Raw genomic sequence first — 17,519 nt, 5'->3', positions numbered from 1 at the left:
GCTTCCGATTCTGTGTCTCCTTCTCTCTCTGCCCCTCCCCCATTCATGCTCTGTCTCTCTCTGTCTCAAAAATAAATAAAAACGTTAAAAAAATTTTTTTTAAATATGAGAAGGTTCTAATATTCCTACTGACAGGAATTCACTGTTCCTTCATAGGACATTCTCCTGATGAAAGGGGAAGGAGAAGTTAAGTTGAATATGGCCATTGGCAAAGGGGAACAGGCCTTGAGAAGTAGCAACAAACAAGGTCAAAAGGTGATCCAGACTCAGCTACAGAACCTTAAAGATGTGTGGGCTGATATCATGAGCTCCTCCGCCCGTGCTCAGAGGTACAGAGCCTATTTTTAGTGTTCATTTTCCTAAATAAAACCTCGTGGCTTAGTAAATGATGGAACAATGCTGAGAGTATCCTGTGGTAGAGTTACCAAGCATATTATTTTAGCTAGTTATATGCATACTTCTCTTTGCCTAGATTATAGTTTCTGTAATGACAAAGACAATTTTGTTTGCTTGTTTTGTGCATGTGTGTGTGTGTGTGTGTGTGTGTAATATTTACATCTCCCATAATATCTCTCATGGAATCTTGCACACAACGTGGGCTCAGTAAGATCCCTCCTTTCAATTCATCAAAGCAAGGGTGTATGGTCTTTAATAACTTTAATAATGTTTCCCTTTTTAGAGGAACATACAGGGAATTAATTTGTTAGCAACTGTTCAGGTTAAGTGTTTATCTTTTTCTTAATCAGAAGTAATGTCACCCACAATGGGGCTGTGGAAATGTGTGTAGGCTTTTAGATTGTCCCAGTGATGGGCGCATCCCTGGCGTTTAGTGACTAAGGCCAGGAGAGCTTATGTCCTGTGGCACGTGGGGACGTTCTCCCACACCCAAGGATCCTCCCACCTGGGATTCCATAGAGAAGACAGCAACGGACGAGGAGCAAGCAGAGAAGATACTGATTGTTACGCCTGGTGTTGTTGCAGTTAAATTTATGAGTGGAGAGTGCCACCTTCCTTTCTTTTCCACGTATCTGCAGATCATCTGTCTGGCTGGTGGGACCAATGACCTTCAGTCAGAATTCTACTAAATTACATTCCAGCAGGAATATTCTGAAAGCTGTGTATACTTTTAGGTCACGGGAGAGGTGTGTGCTTAATAATAAATAAATGAATAGCGTAAGAAACAGATGAATAAAAGATTAAAGCTCATCACAAAACAAAACATAACACAACACAACACCGCAGTTATCCACACCAATGCAAACGGTGAACCATGGTTATAACTACATTTTAGAGACTTTGTTTGTTTTGTTTTGTTTTCTTTAAATACAGAGCATAGGTGGTGACTCTCAAGGCCAGCAGGACTTTGAATCTCAGGAATAACTTATAATGGTCCACAAAAAAAGAAATCAGATCCCCTGGTTCTATTATTCTAGAATGAGGACTGCTGGAGCGTGAACCAAACCTCCCAGTGCTTGGCAATAGGCTGGCTCCATAAAAGGGAATATGAATGGGGGTGAATGTTTTTTGGATGTTGGAATAAAATGTTAAGTACAAGAAGCAGATTCAAATCCTTGATTCTGCTTTTTTTCAGTAAGAAATGAAATTTGACAACCACATATTAAGCAGTAGCAGTGCTCCAATTATCGAGCTAAAATAACGAAAGGAAACAAAGTAGTTTTTGCTCTTTAAGCGCTCAGAGGATAGGGTGGGATGCATTCTAAAACGCTCCGACTCAGGTTGTGTTACTAAGACACTGTGGGCTTGTAGGATAAGGCAGGGCCTGGGAGTGCTTCTGGAGAGATGAGATTGATTTGGACTTTCTAGAAAATTCTTTAAGGAAAGGATAGCACTTCAAAGTACCTATGTTGAGGTTTCTATTGGTGCAAAAGGAGCAATTTGAGGGGATGCTGGAAGTACATTTGCCACAGAACTCCAGGATACAGAACTCCACAGAACTCCACCATAGAACTCCAGGATCATAGGCTTATATGCAAGGGATGCTTGCAATGGTCACTAAGATGAGTTTAGAGTAGTTTGTAAAGCTAAATAATGGCATTAACAGATTTTTTAAATCTGTTTTTAAAAAATGCCAGTCTGGAGAGCCTTTTATTTGACAGTCTGGAGAGCTATTTACTTGACTATGACTTATATGACTATGTTTCTTATATTATAAATATATTCAGCCCTTTTTTCCTTTACACATTCAACTCAGGAGCACTAAGCACTGTCCATTTTTAAATGAAAATCAATCTAATAATATTATGTACTTAGAATGCCTTAAATTTTGAATTCTAGTCAAGAAATAGTTATCAACTGATTTTTAATAAGGTAAACTGGGTCCAAGAAAATTAAGAATTGGAATATATCAAATAAAATTTAATTGGTGCCCCAGTACTGATGTTTTAACAACAAAATACATAACTTTGCTTACTTAGGTCCATTAGCATTCGGAAGACAAATCTAGATGCCTGTATGACTGTAACATCTTACTTCAAATTCAACATAGATCTCTTTTCATTTGAGGAAACTATTGTGGGTCAGAGAAGCAGTGTTTTCATGACAGAATAGCCTTCAGTAAAACAGCTTACATGGATGCAATGCCCTCCTACTAAGTTTTCAGTAGGCATGTCAAGATAACTTATTTTTGTGGTGTGTGACATTAATTCTAGCACTTTGGAGTCTGTGATTAGCAAATGGAACGACTATCTAGAGTGGAAAAACCAGTTGGAGCAGTGGATGGAATTCGTAGATCAAAAAGTGGAGCATCCCCTACAACCACAGCCAGGTCTGAAGGAGAAGTTTTCCCTCCTGGACCACTTCCAGTCCATCGTGTCCGAGGCAGAAGATCATGCCGGAACCCTGCACCGTCTCGCCTCCAAATCCAGGGAGCTCTACCAGAAGACTGAGGATGAATCTTTCAAGGAAACAGCTCAAGAGGAACTGAAAACACAGTTTAATGATATAATCACTGTTTCCAAGGTTAGTATTTTACATTGGAGAAAAAACTCCAAGGGTTCAGGTAAAGAATATACTCCAGGTTGAATTATAGGGGATCTGGCTGCCCTAAAACTACTTGTATATTTAGTGAACGGTTATTACATAAAGATCATGACTCGCCTATGGATCCCCGTGAATCCTTCCCTTTCTGCAGTCTTGGGATTATTTTTATTCTTTGTTTTTCACCGTTCTCCACTTGGGATAGTAATCAGTCCATTTGTTTTCTTTGTTAAGATTGAGCCTCAAATGTCAGTATTTGCAGTTCTTCTTCTGTTGTTGGCCATTTGTATTTGTTGTATCAAATGCGAGTCTGTTTACCTCCTAGATTTCAGTCGTGTACAACGTATGTTGTGCATTTCTCGTTGTAGTATAAACTGCCTTTTCCTATTCTTATTCTCCAGATATAGGCTCCTTTATGTAAAATCAGGATTGTTTTCAGTTCTCTCTGATTCTTTACTTTCCCCCATGAATTTCTTTTGTGTATTTGTGACAATGTTAAAGAAAATTAGGAAAAGATTTTTTTTTTCCTTTCTTCGTTTTCCTTTGGGGAATTCTCTTTGTATTATTAACACTACAATTTTTAACATATGTGTTAGTTTATCTTAATTTTTATTTTGCTAATGGTTGATAATGGTTAAGCTCTATGACTCTGAGGTCAAAAAGACCTAAATTTGAATTCTGCCTTTGACCCTCTTTTGGATGTGTGACTTTGGGCATGTTACTTAACCTCTGTGACCTTTGTTAAGTGCTCTTTCCTACAATATAGTGATAAGAGTATCTGTATGACAGGAATGTTGAGAGGACTAAATGAGCAGATACATTTAAAGTGCTGAGCAGAATACTGTCCGCAGTAATTACACTGTAATAAGACTCTAATAACACACTAATAATATACTGTATTGTTGCCTAAATAATAGTTATAATAATAATTTTTTTTTCAACGTTTATTTATTTTTTTTTGGGACAGAGAGAGACAGAGCATGAACGGGGGAGGGGCAGAGAGAGAGGGAGACACAGAATCGGAAACAGGCTTCAGGCTCTGAGCCATCAGCCCAGAGCCTGACGTGGGGCTCGAACTCATGGACCGTGAGATCGTGACCTGGCTGAAATCAGACGCTTAACCGACTGCGCCACCCAGGCGCCCCAGTTATAATAATTATTAAATGGGTTAGTAGCGAGGGATGTTAGTGAACGTTCATTCCGCATAGATTTTTGTTCTAACCTAAAGTAAATTTAAAGGAAAGTGGTTGCTTCCTTAAAGTCTTTCAGTCTAATTAAGATTTGATGTCTTCAAAAAATTAAAAAAAAAAAAAAATTAATGGGGCGCCTGGGTGGCGCAGTCGTTTAAGCGTCCGACTTCAGCCAGGTCACGATCTCGCGGTCCGTGAGTTCGAGCCCCGCGTCAGGCTCTGGGCTGATGGCTCAGAGCCTGGAGCCTGTTTCCGATTGTGTGTCTCCCTCTCTCTCTGCCCCTCCCCCGTTCATGCTCTGTCTCTCTCTGTCCCAAAAATAAATAAACGTTGAAAAAAAAAAAAAAAAAAGATTTGATGTCTTCATTCTAAGATATTAAACAGAAAGTTCAATAATAGGAATGAAATCATTAAGACACTTGTTCTTTTGTCTGACTTCATATTCTCAAAAAATGCCCAGTGTTAAAGTATCCTTTTCTTTGCGCACTAGGAGAAAATGAGGAAAGTGGAAGAGATTGTGAAAGACCATCTCGTGTATTTAGATGCAGTCCAGGAATTCACGGATTGGCTCCATTCAGCGAAGGAAGAACTTCACCGGTGGTCAGATATGTCGGGAGATTCATCAGCCACCCAGAAGAAATTGTCTAAAATTAAGGTCAGAAAGCGCACAGATATTATAACTTCATTGTTTCATTGGTTCTTGAGTATGCCATCCCTATGATGAAGGTTCTATGGGTGAGATTGTTAGTTAAAATGTGTCCTATTTTCTATTTGTTGATGTTTATTACCTTGCACCTCACAAATTATAAACAGAAGCAAAAAGGATAAAAAGAATTCAAGACACTTTACACTTGTAAGCAGAAATGGAACATTGTCTGTGTATACTTCCATATGCAAATTTGCTCATGGGAGACTATGAAATATAAGCCAGCTTGGAGGGCTGATGGAACCAGATACTATTTTCTAGCACAGTGATAAAAAAGCTTATAACATAGCTTAGTTAAATGAATTTGAATAATAACTTGGAAATGTCATCCTAGATGTTTTCATCTGCTTTTCTAGCCAACGGTACAACAACATAATGGAAGGCAGTGCTTTAAAGAACATTAAAAGTCTCACCTAGTTTATTCCCTTACAAGGGAGGTGGACAAGTGTATGTCTAGTTATTTGAATATTTAATTGCAGTAATTGCCTCCCCCCCCCGTGGAAAAAATAGATTTTAATCTAAAAATGATAAGCAATGATAGGGGCAGCTGGGTGGCTCAGTCAGTTGGGCAATCATCTTCAACTCAGGTCATGATCTCATGGGTCATGGGTTCGAGCCCCACGTGAGGCTCTGTGCTGACAGCTCAGAACCTGGAGGCTGCTTCGGATTCTATGTCTGTCTCTCTCTGCCCCTCCCCCACTTGTGCTGTGTCTCTCTCTGTCTCTCAAATATAAATGAACATTAAATTTTTTTTTAAATTAAGCAATGATGAAACCCTAAATGGTTTAGTTGTGGATGAGGAAATGTTGGGAATAAATAGTGTAATTATTGTAGGAATTTAAGATTCACATTGTGTTCTGATCCCTGAACATCAGAATATAAAAGTCCTGTAAATAATAGTTGATGACAACAATAATAACTACATTTTGACTATTTATTTATTTATTTGTTCATTTATTTTTAATGTGTATTTTTTATTTTTGAGAAAGAGAGAGAGAGAGAGAGCACAAGCAGGGGAGGAGCAGCAAGAGGGGGAGACACAGAATCCGAAGCAGGCTCCAGGCTCCGAGCTGTCAGCACAGAGCCTGATGTGGGGCTCAAACTCACAAACTGAGAGATCATGACCTGAGCCGAAGTCGGACGCTTAACAAACTGAGCCACCCAGGCGCCCTGAGAATTTATTTTTAAGTGCTTAGAAAGTATGATTTAAATCTTACAGTGACCATGTAGGTTTAAAAGGAGATAATCACACAAAGCACCTTTTGAAATTCTTATAATCTGTGTGATTCTTTAAAATGCTTCTTTGATACATTTCTCACTAATATTTTAATTTATTCATCCATTTATTCAACCAAGGTTGTACATTCCCTCAAGAAACCTGCAGTGTAGTAGGGAACAATGATGCATAAACTGATGGTTATAAAATAGTACATCAGATGTAATGTGAGTTCACTCTACTTCTAGCTTAGGCTCTGGAATCAGATGCCAAGGCTGCATTCTGCCTCTATTGATTTTCTAGCTGTGTTGGGCAAATCACTTGATGTCTGTCCTCAAGCTTCAACGTCTTAATGGTAAATTAATAACAATAGTACCTCGATCACCGAGTGGTTTTGAGGACTTAATTAGATCATGCACATAGACCGTGCACATGGCATACACTCAATAAGAAAATTCAACAGATTTGGTCAACGAGGCCTTTAATTGGCTAGAGAATGAAAGTGGGGGAAAAGTCAAGAGTGATGGTCTAGACTTTATGCTCTTCCAAACATATGGGAAATGTAGGAGAAGGAGCTGGCAGGAAGAAATTGGAATTTGGGAAGGAGAAAGTGAAACCTGGCAGAGGGTGACACTCTGAGGTCCAGGTCAGTCCAGACTGGAGGCTGGTGTGTGGGTGGGTGGGGAAGGACCTTGGAGGAAATGAGCACCTCCTCTGACCTTCAGCATCATCTCCTCCCACCCCCAAGAGTAACCGCCAAGAAGGGACAACCTCAAAGCCAAATATGTGTGTATAAGGGGTATATGTGCATATGATATTTTTAAATAGTTAAACCCAAGACAAGGAAATACATATACAAGTCATTTCAAAACACTTTAAAGTGATGACATTCTTGTTCAAAATCCGGATGGGTGGGATTAGGGTTGCAAATATTGAAATGTCCCGTTTTCTTGCCTAGGAAAACTGAGATAATGCATTAGAGAATGTTTTGGGAAAAACTGATTTTTGACTACTGGTACCGTTTTAACTCCAAATTTGAAATCACTCATAAAGGCAAATTATTAAGTATTTAAATCTAATAATTAGACATAGGTCTTTTTTAAAAGCTATAGTATTTTTTCCCCAAATCACTACTTAGTATATGCACTGATAAACCAGGAAGACTTTTAGAAACCTCTTGCCAAGAAAAGGGTGGGTATGTATATTAAATGCTAACTGTGTAAGGATTCATGTGATTGCCCTTTGGACTACGATATAACTAGATACTTTTAAATTACCTATACTAAAATTTGGCTCTTGTATATAAGTGCAAGAAGGTACATTTATTTTAAGCGAATCTAATGAAATATGAACTGAATTATATAGGTTCGTTAAGACAGTTTGTATTTAACATAACCTATTAAGCATGCTTCATACTTAACACTGCTGTTTTTCTACACTTATTAATTTGTAATTGATTTTCCTCTTGAAGTTTTTTCCCTAATAATCATCTTTTCCTTCGATTTAAGCCAGAACAGAAGTCATAATTTTGTATTAATACTAACAAAAACTTTAGCAACGGATATATAAATGTATAAACAGCAGATGATGAGGGCGCCTGTGTGGCTCAGCCAGTTGAGTGTCTGGCTTTGGCTCAGGTCGTGATCTCACGGTTTGTGGGTTCAAGCCGCATGTCAGGCTTTGTGCTGACAACACGGAGCCTGCTTCAGATTCTCTGTCCCCTCTCTCTCTCTCAAAAATAAATAAACACAAAAAATTAAAAAAAAACCCACCAGGTGATGAATTAAGTGAGAGATTTTAAGACTCTATTCTCAGAAATGCCGCTATTTTACCTAATTTGTAACGCACATTTTAACTTTATCTTGTCCTTTAGAGTATTTGTGTACTTTCAGCCTAAAAGTTATACCTACGTTGTTAAACTTCTGGTGAGTTTCTTAAAAGTAAAAATGATAACAATAAATGAACCCAGTCTAAAAGTTACTTTGCACTTTTGGCTACGCATGTGTGTGAAATATTCGTTGTAGTTACTATGAAAATGTTTATTTAAGGTACTGCGGTATTTGACTTTGAGGAGGGCTCATTCTGTGGTTGTGTCGGCTTAGCGTTGAGTCCTGGTGGCACAGAACTGACCTAAGCCGCTATCTTACCAGAAGGGGATGGAAACGGGGGACAGACCGCGAGCGGGGCAGGGCTGCTGCTCTGTGCCAGTCCCTGCTCACTTGTCTGTCACCTTAAGGAGAAAGAGCACATTTACACATTTATTGGAGAAACACACCACAGGCGAAAGTTTATATCCCTTTGTGTCAAGACAGTTTCACATATTCAAACAAGGCCTGATTTCAGGGGCCCTGTTCAGTCTGTTCCAGGGTGCTGCGCATTCCCTGGCTTCTTTTGCCTGAAACCTCAGCGCTCACGAGGATAACTCTCTGCTCTCGCAACTTAGGGGTGGGCGGATGAATTGATTCCGGTCCCCGCTCTGTACACGCTTGTAAACTCGCGGCCCGAGTGACTCACAGCCTCCTCGGTTGCCACGGCGATGTTCCATTACAGGAGCTGATGGATTCCAGAGGGATTGGGGCAAGCCGCCTAAGCAGAGTGGAGTCGCTGGCTCCCGCAGTGAGACAGAACACAAGTGCCAGTGGGTGTGAGCTCGTGGATGCCGAGATGCAGGCCCTGCGTGCCGACTGGAAGCAGTGGGAAGACAGTGTCCTCCAGACGCGGACCAGCTTGGAGAACCTGGTGAGCCAGATGGCCCTTTCGGAGCAGGAGTTCTCCGGCCAGGTGGTTCAGCTGGAGCAGGCCCTGGAACAGTTCGGTGCCCTCCTGACAACCTGCGCTCAGCAGCTAGCTCTCCTGGAGAGCAAGAACACAGACACGGAGATAGTGGAATGCTGGCGGAAAGGACAAGTAAGTTGGCTTCCTGTTTTCTCCTGGTGGTTGTGCTAACACTTTTGTTTGGTTCTCCTTGTGGCCAGAAAGCAATGCTAGCTAACTAAAAACATGCCACATTCAGACTTGGAGAAGTATTTACCCAACTATCTTCACAGATCTGCTCGGTTTCCTTCTCTCAGAAGTCAGGCTGTTGTAAAACTACAGATATAGGAGAGAAGGAGTTATTAGTTATTATAGGAAATGTCCACAGTCAGTGCAGACATTTCACTTTCATTCTTATGGTGTAAGAGTTTGTAATATTGTGTTCAGCCATTCAGCCTGAAAACTAGCCTGTGGGTAGAGGCATAAATAGACGGAGAGTCATGGCTGGTGTTCTGCCAGTGAATTATTTCCAACAATTAAACGATTGAAGCTATAGCTTAAAAGAAGCATTCGGTAATCTCCTAAAGCACAACTATTAGTTTGCACCCTGATTAGCTCTCCTCGGGGTGGTTTTGACAGCTGGGCTTGAATTAACCCGTCAACATAACTCCTGTGTCATGCTCGCTGGGCTGTCTCCCAGGTCTTTTTTTTTTTTTTTTTTTGCTTTTGTAACTAATGGCAGCTCTTTCAGAACATGAATGTCACAGAGCCTAAAAGGGATAGTAAAGAAAGAGCAGAAGCTTGAAACCCTTTCTTTTACTCTTAAATGGTATCTCAAAAGACTGTTGATATTTGTAGTTTTGTAATGCTCGGAACCATGGATATCCTTAAAAGGAAGTTTCAGTGAAGTTAACTTCTCTGTTTCTATTTATGTTATAATCATTTCAAAATAGCTTCCACCAGTAAGAAAGTCATGTAGTATTTCCAACATTGTCTTGTTCTAAATCAAGTATTTCAGACAAATATAGCACACGACAAAATAAAACTTTATTCTTATCTCTTTATGATATTTTATTTATAATGTTTCTAGCTTCTGGTTGCTTTTTTCCTGATGCCTGTGCTGTCCTTTAGATATAAGCACCAGAATAGAGTATAGAAAGCAATTCTGTACAACAGAGACAAGTTGGTAATAATAGTTCCAGGTAGTCAGTGTTATTCACTCTGTTATAAAAGAAATCAGTTATAATATTTTTATTCTCTTCTGTTTCTCTTCCCTTCCCTACCATTAACATGAGTGAAATTTTTAAAAAGAAAGTTTTGGTGGTACTTAAATTATATGACTCTTCTGAGCTGTCGTTTTTTACATTGACACTATTAGTGAAAATAAGTGAGGCCTATAGAAAATCCACGTGATAATGCAAAAGTAAATGTGGGTTTTCAGTTTTACTAACAATTCAACGAGGACAGCCCTCTGCTTACTGCTTCTAGGTTTGGCTCCACGGCTCATGCTTTTGATGACAATAGTACGTTACCTCTCCAGGCTCAGCTTTTCTCTTATTTTTATTACTAGTACAGGAAGAAATGGTAATTATGCAATGGGATAGAAGTGTTAGCTACTGCTGGGGGGGGGCAATCATTTTACAATATATAAATGTATCAAATCGGCACGTTGTACACCTTAAATTTGTGATAATGTTATATATGTTATATGTTAATTATATCTCAGTAGTGCTGGTAAAAAATTAAAAAGTAATTTTTAAATGGAGATAATACTTCTATTACGATGCATACATAGGAAAATGTTACAAAATAATGCATTTGTTAGGATTCTTAACAACATTGTTTTGCTCTTAGGGAGCAATCATAATAATCATAATAATCATAATAATTGTTGACAATCATAATAATCACAGACCTTCATAAGTATTTACTTTCTCTTTTGCAATTAAGTGATGATACCCAAGAAATATTTTAAAATATAAAAATGGATCATCATCTATAAATTATATACAATCATGTTGCAAAAAGCTTATTTGCTGTTTGCAAATTTCATATTTCTTAATATCCATTGGGTTATTCATGTTTGAAATTTAGCAAATTTCTTAACTTTCATAACTTCTAAGGAAAAAAATGCATTCCAGGACTTAATTGAAACAGAAATATATAGCCTGAATGTTTATATAATGAAGGACTCTACTAAGATGCTTTAATCTGTGATGAAGTTATGGGAATTTGTTCAGTATAAAATTTTGGCCAAAGCTTTTCACTTTTGATATCAACTAGTTTATAAGTAACTAATTCGAATCTCTGTTTTTTCTTTTTTTGCGTTTTTGGTATGTGGTTAGTTTCTATAGTTACTACTAAGTTCTCCCTTAAATAAGGGATACAATATGGTGTAAGATAGCAGTTACTAGTATGGCATTGGAGTTTCAGAGAGAAACTTTCTAGGTATCATAAATCTTGTAAATCAGAGTATGGTAGACTCCTCTGGCCCAGACGCTAAGATAAATAAATAATTTTAAAACCAAGAGAACACCATCCCTCCTCTCAGAATCACAGTCTAAGTGGAAAGGCCAATGGGTTCAAAGCCAATGGAATGCTCGATTGTGATGAGCTGACAAGGTGTTGTGTGTCTTCAAGTGAGAAGTCCCTACCAATAGGTGGGAAGGAGGGCAGAGAGTCCTTAGTGTAGTTGTCATTTGAGCTGAGTCTTGAGGTTTGTTACAGGTGACATGGAGAAGCAGTCCGAGGACCCAAAATTAGCGAGGGACAAGAAAACACAGGAGAGAAAACTGGAGAACAGGATTCAAATCGAGAGGACATTATGCCATGCCAGAAAGAAATGAAGGATGTGTAATGGAGACTGAGTCAGATACAGAGAGAAAGAAGTAACTGAAAGAGAGTTAAGACACATAGACTGGACTTGGTTGTCTCCTGTCTCCTGGCAGGGCCAAGATGTAGCTTAGTTTTCTGATTTAGATCAGCGGGAGGAAGGCGGGGCCATTTACTAAGATGAGGAATGAAACACAGACTTGGGTTGTTGAGAGGTGTGGTTTTCTGACAAATCTAGGCCATGTCTCGATAAATATCTGAGAATACTGACAGTAACACCAACAGCTATCTGAGTAGTTACTCATCTTCTTGACACTCCTCCTTCCCCCTTAATGAATTAATTTTTTAAGTCTTTTCTTTTTATTTTATTTTTTTATGTTTCACTTATTTTTGAGAGAGAGAGAGAGAGAGAGAGAGAGAGAGAGAGACAGAGTGTGAGCAGAGGAGGAGCAGAGAGAGGGGGAGACACAGAATCCAAAGCAGGTTCCAGGCTCTGAGCTGTCAGCACAGAGCCTGATGCGGGGCTTGAACTCATTACCTGGGAGGTCATGACCTGAGACGAAGTCAGGCGCTCAACTGACTGAGCCACCCAGATGCCCCCAATTTTTTTTTTTTACTGTGGCAATACCATTATTTATATGGTCCCATTTAAACATTTGGGCATCATTTACAGGTTAGGCATTCATCAGTGTGCCAGGAATTGTGCTAAGTGCCTGACACCTGTGATCTCATTTGCTCCTTGTGGCAAACCCATAAGAGCCCCTGTGTAACTCCAGGGATCATGGCCTTGATTTTAGAGATGTACTTGTCAAGTCTCAAGACTTTATTTTGGGTTAGAGAGTCACAGTACTGTGATTATTCAGGTGCCTCTCTCATCTGTTGAATTGTGAGCTCTTCAAGTACAAGAATCATCTCTTCAGTCATTTTGGGGGTCCTAAAATCCAGAAAATTGATTGTCACATAGCAGGCATTTATTAAATATTTGATGACTGAATATGAAATGAATGAATTACTAGGTAGATCGGATAGGTGGGGTATAAGACATTTTTAATGTAAAAGTTAACTGTACATATTACATAAAATCAATTGTTACATATATTTTTTAATCCAAAATAAGTATTTCTTTGCTTTGAAATGATTTCTCTTGGGACACCTGAGTGGCTTGGGATGCTCTTCATTTCGGCTCAGATCATGATCTCACAGTTCGTGAGACTGAGCCCCACATCAGGCTCCATGCTGTCAGCGTGGAGCCTGCTTGGGATTCTCTCTCTCCTTCTCTCTCTCTGCCCCTTCCCTGTTCACGTGCCCTCTCTCTTTCTCAAAATAAATAAACATTTTTAAGAAGAGAAATGATTTCTCTTTACCTTTAAACGATATACATGTCTCCAATGGCATAGTCAGACTGTTACGAAGCAATTGAGGTTATTTCCTCTTTTCTTTTTCTTGTCCCACTTTGAATTATTTGACAACTTGATCATTTGATTACTTGGCAACATTTGATGCTGGAATGCCTATCCATGCCTAGAGAAGGATGGAAATAAGCCAAGTGCTCTTGCCTGGCACAAGGAATCTGGAAAATAGGATGTATTTCTTTACTGAATCTATTATGTTGATTCTTCCCTCATAATAATTTATAATATGACTTACGCACGCATAGTGTGAGGATGTGGAAACTACCCAATTTAAGTGCTTGCTTCTCTGTCTTGTTATTTTCTAATAGGAGATACTGGATGCCCTACAAAAAGCAGAGCCTAAAACAGAGGATCTTAAGTCTCAGTTGAATGAACTTTGTCGATTTTCCAGAGACCTGAGTACATACAGTGGAAAAGTTTCTGGCTTGATAAAAGAATATAATTGGTGAGCATGGACCTTATTGTAGTCAAAATATTCTTATACAAAGAAGTAGTCAGAGTTTGTTTAAGGCATGATAAATTAATCATTAACTACATTACTAAATTTGACTGCATATTCTAAGAATTGCTGATTCTACCAAACTTTATTTTAATCCATTTGTATCATTTTTTTCCCTTTCTTTAAACATTTCAAATCATGGTTTTAGTCTTTGTTTGCAAGCATCCAAGGGCTGTCAGACTAGAGAACAGATTTTACAGCAACGGTTTCAAAGAGCCTTCAAAGATTTCCAGCAGTGGCTGGTTAATGCAAAAATCAGTACTGCCAAATGTTTTGATATACCTCAAAATATTAGTGAAGTTTCAACCAGTCTTCAGAAAATACAGGTAAGAGTGCCAAATATCAATGCTAATCACCGTGCTTAAGTGGATTAATAAGGTGCCTCTAGATCTTTTTATAAGCCCATTAAAAATTGTGTTCAGGAAACTCAAATTTCATATACATCCTTGCTTGAAACACTTCATTGTCTATGTAAAGAGAAACTAGTTCATTCACCCAAATGCATCCTGTATTTACATATGAATAGAGACGTAGCCGCTAATAAAAGTTCTTTATGTGTGACAAGCATTGTTCCTGAGCATGCTAAGGTTTTTCTCACTTAATTTTCACAGGAACCATATGAAGTACATGAGAGTATTATTCCCAGTGTATAGAGAGGGCACATTATTCCAAATGCGTACAGGTCCTAGTAATTTAATATATGCAATAAAAATGGTTTATTTCATCTCTGTGCTTTTATCGAGAAATAAGTAGAAAGTCAATGTATTTTAAAGCACAGACCATTGCATTAGGCCTAATCTTAGCATTTTTCTTGGTAGGAATTTTTGTCAGAAAGTGAAAATGGACAGCACAAGCTAAACGTGATGGTGTCTAAAGGAGAACTTTTGAGTACTCTGTTGCCCAAAGAGAAAGCGGATGGAATCCAGGCCAAAGTTGCCACTGCAAAAGAAGATTGGAAAAAATTTCATTCAAATCTGCACCAGAAGGAATCTGCACTAGAGGTATAATAGGCCACCACATGGATGGCTTCTCTGTAGTTTGTTGTTGTAGTCATTGTCAGTTAAAACCACACCTTCATTATATCCAAATACAGTGCCAATGATTTTTGGTCCTTCCTCTCTGAATATTAATAGATAACCAGATAACTGTAGGAAACAGCTCAGTTTTAGAAGTGGGAGCCTCACCAAGGAATTCAATAGCTCCTTGCCTGGTAGGGGCTGTTGTAGGCTTACACTGTCCCACCAGGAACTGTTGGTTTTTACTTTTAAACAATATCACTTAATCATTCATGTGAAATCCCTCAAGTTTGGAAGTTGTTCAAGGAGAATGAACAGAAATACCCATGTAAGACTACAAAAGGCTATGGATGGTAAGGTATATTATAACTAATGTGGGTAGCAAGTAGGAGGTTTTTAGGAGTTAAGTGTGCAAAGATCCAATGGTTATGCAATTTTCTTTTATTCAGAAACAACGTGAGTTGAATTTATTAGAATCATAACACAATTACTGCCACAATGCAATTGATTTTTTTTCTTGTGAGATCGCCTGTTTTGTATACCAACTCTTCTCTTAGAGGAAAATTCAGAGGCATGGAGAGTGATTTTTTTCCCTTTAAACCAATACTTCCTGGCAGAAGAGAACCTTTATTTGATTTGATCATAATTAATGCAGGGTGGGAAAAAATAATAATGGAGAATATTGGGAAAGAGAAAAAGTGTGTTCCCTCAGTTATTCCCTAGCCCGACACTATTGTAATTCTTCTCTTTTTTTTTTAATATAGTTTTTTTTTAATGTTTATTTTTGAGAGAGAGAGAAAGTGTGTGCATGCACACGTGCATGGGCTGGGGAGAGGGGGAGGTGGGGGGACAGAGGATCTGAAGGGAGCTCTACAATGACAGCAAGAGCTCAAACTCAGGACCATGATACCATGGCCTGAGCCGAAGTCAAACACTCAACCAACTGAGCCACCCAGGCGCCTCTATAATTCTTTCTAACGGTGGCTATTCCTTCACGGCAGGTATCTTCCATTTTATAGAGAGGGATAACCATTGTGCAGTGCCTAGAAATTTACTCATAACCTTACAGAGGTCCTTAGTGCCATGTGGCCTGAGCTCTGAAGCGTCTATTGTTGAAGGTAGTATATCTAGCCTCGATTACATGATTGCCTAGTTCAAGAGCTGCTCAGCCAGGAGGAGATGAGTAGGTGAGGAATAAGCTCTTTTGGCTTCCTTATCTTCCTTCCCTTTTTTCTCCCTCCCTACCTTTCTACCTTCCTTTCTTCCTTACTTCCTTCCCTGTTTCCTTCATTTATATTAGGAATACAATAGAAACAATATATACCAGCCACTATTTTAGGAATACAAAAGGGCTAGTCTTTTCCCTCTGCTCAGGGAGTTTACTTTCTAGAGAGAGAAACAATATGTAAAGAGATGATTGCAATATAACATAGATACATTCAGGATATGGCCGTCACTCAAAGAAGGATGCAACTAACTCCACTTGGAGAAATCAAGAAACGTTACCAGAAAGGTGACATTTTAACTGAACCTTGAAGGCAAGACATTCTTTGAATTTGACAAGGCTGATGTGCATTTCAGGTAGAAGGAACTGAATGTACAGGGCCAGTGTGTTGTGAGTGTCAGCAGGGGAGGACTTTGGGAAGTTTGACATCCACATGGGGTTTTGTGAGGAACAACAAAGATAAGATTGGAGATGAGGATTAGGGCAAGATAGGAAGTGTCTTGTGTACTAAGCAATTTGATCTTGACTCTTAACCAGGGTTTTTATCTGAACCCCTGAAGAGCATTTATGTTCTCAGTTTTCCCAAGGATGTAACATAACCCATACCATTTTAGATGCATAAGAAAATTACATAGTAATTACATAATTACATAGAATGGATTCTTTAGGACGCTAGGGCTCAATTCTTTCTAAAAATCCTAGCTGAAAGGGTTGAGTGAGGAACCTGCTGGTCTTTAAGCTGGAAATAAACATGTCAACTCTGACCACAGTGTAGACAAGAGTGGGGAAGCTGGACGACCAGGGAAAGCTTCTCATAATGGTCAAGATGAGAGAGCTGAGGGCCTGAGTTAAGGAAATGAGAACGGACAGAGAATTTATATTTAAGGTAAAACACAACAGGATGTGGTAGCGAATTCAATGAGGGAACATGGGGAAGAAGGGTAAGTTAAGTTTGAGTCTAATTTCTAGTTTGGAAGATGGCATGAATGGCGATGCTATTATCTGAGACATGAAAATGGTAGAAAAAGTAGTTCTGGAGGGGATAGCAAAAATTAAGTTAAACAGGCCTGTGAAATATCCAGCAGGTAATGCCAAGAAAGTAGCAGCCAATATGAATACCAAGTCCCAACAGAGAGGATGGAGCTGTGATAGGAATGATAGTGACCATTTACCAGTGCAGGCACTATGTGAACACTTCACGTGTATCAGTGCATTTAATCCTCCTAACCGTTATCTGAGGTAGGAACTCGCTCATTTCTATTGTGTGGATGAGGACATTATGGCAAAAGGTGATTAACTTATCTGCCAAGTTCTCACTGTGAGGAGGTGACGAGATTCAAACCCAGGCACTCTGACTTAAAGTGTTGCATAAATACAGTTCTATAAATAGGGGGTTTTAGGAGTTTGTAGGAGGTCATTGAAACCATAGAAGAAATAATGGAAAACACAGGCAGAAGGAACATTTATTTATTTATTTTAAAATGTTCATTTCCCGGCGCCTGGGTGGCGCAGTCGGTTAAGCGTCCGACTTCAGCCAGGTCACAATCTCGCGGTCCGTGAGTTCGAGCCCCGCGTCGGGCTCTGGGCTGATGGCTCAGAGCCTGGAGCCTGTTTCCGATTCTGTGTCTCCCTCTCTCTCTGCCCCTCCCCCGTTCATGCTCTGTCTCTCTCT

At 39.2% G+C, this 17,519-nt stretch overlaps 1 protein-coding gene across 22 annotated transcripts in view; it reads left to right on the top strand.

Moving 5' to 3' along the window:
- The window catches only part of SYNE1 (spectrin repeat containing nuclear envelope protein 1), a 482,603-nt gene that overhangs the window by 236,179 nt on the left and 228,905 nt on the right, over positions 1 to 17,519 (top strand). For all 22 annotated transcript variants that reach the window (XR_006717653.1, XM_045500062.1, XM_045500061.1 and 19 more), the window contains 7 exons: positions 157 to 329; positions 2,670 to 2,979; positions 4,678 to 4,842; positions 8,660 to 9,016; positions 13,416 to 13,552; positions 13,755 to 13,932; positions 14,425 to 14,607. Coding sequence is in view for 21 of the 22 variants with exons in the window: in XM_045500062.1 (XP_045356018.1) it covers positions 157 to 329; positions 2,670 to 2,979; positions 4,678 to 4,842; positions 8,660 to 9,016; positions 13,416 to 13,552; positions 13,755 to 13,932; positions 14,425 to 14,607 (1,503 nt within the window). In the remaining variant the exon portion in view is untranslated. The remainder of the gene's footprint in view (positions 1 to 156; positions 330 to 2,669; positions 2,980 to 4,677; positions 4,843 to 8,659; positions 9,017 to 13,415; positions 13,553 to 13,754; positions 13,933 to 14,424; positions 14,608 to 17,519) is intronic.

The sequence above is a fragment of the Leopardus geoffroyi genome, chromosome B2 (genome assembly GCF_018350155.1).
Source record: "Leopardus geoffroyi isolate Oge1 chromosome B2, O.geoffroyi_Oge1_pat1.0, whole genome shotgun sequence".
NCBI lineage: Eukaryota > Metazoa > Chordata > Mammalia > Carnivora > Felidae > Leopardus > Leopardus geoffroyi.
This window is presented reverse-complemented; position numbering and strand designations above follow the sequence as displayed.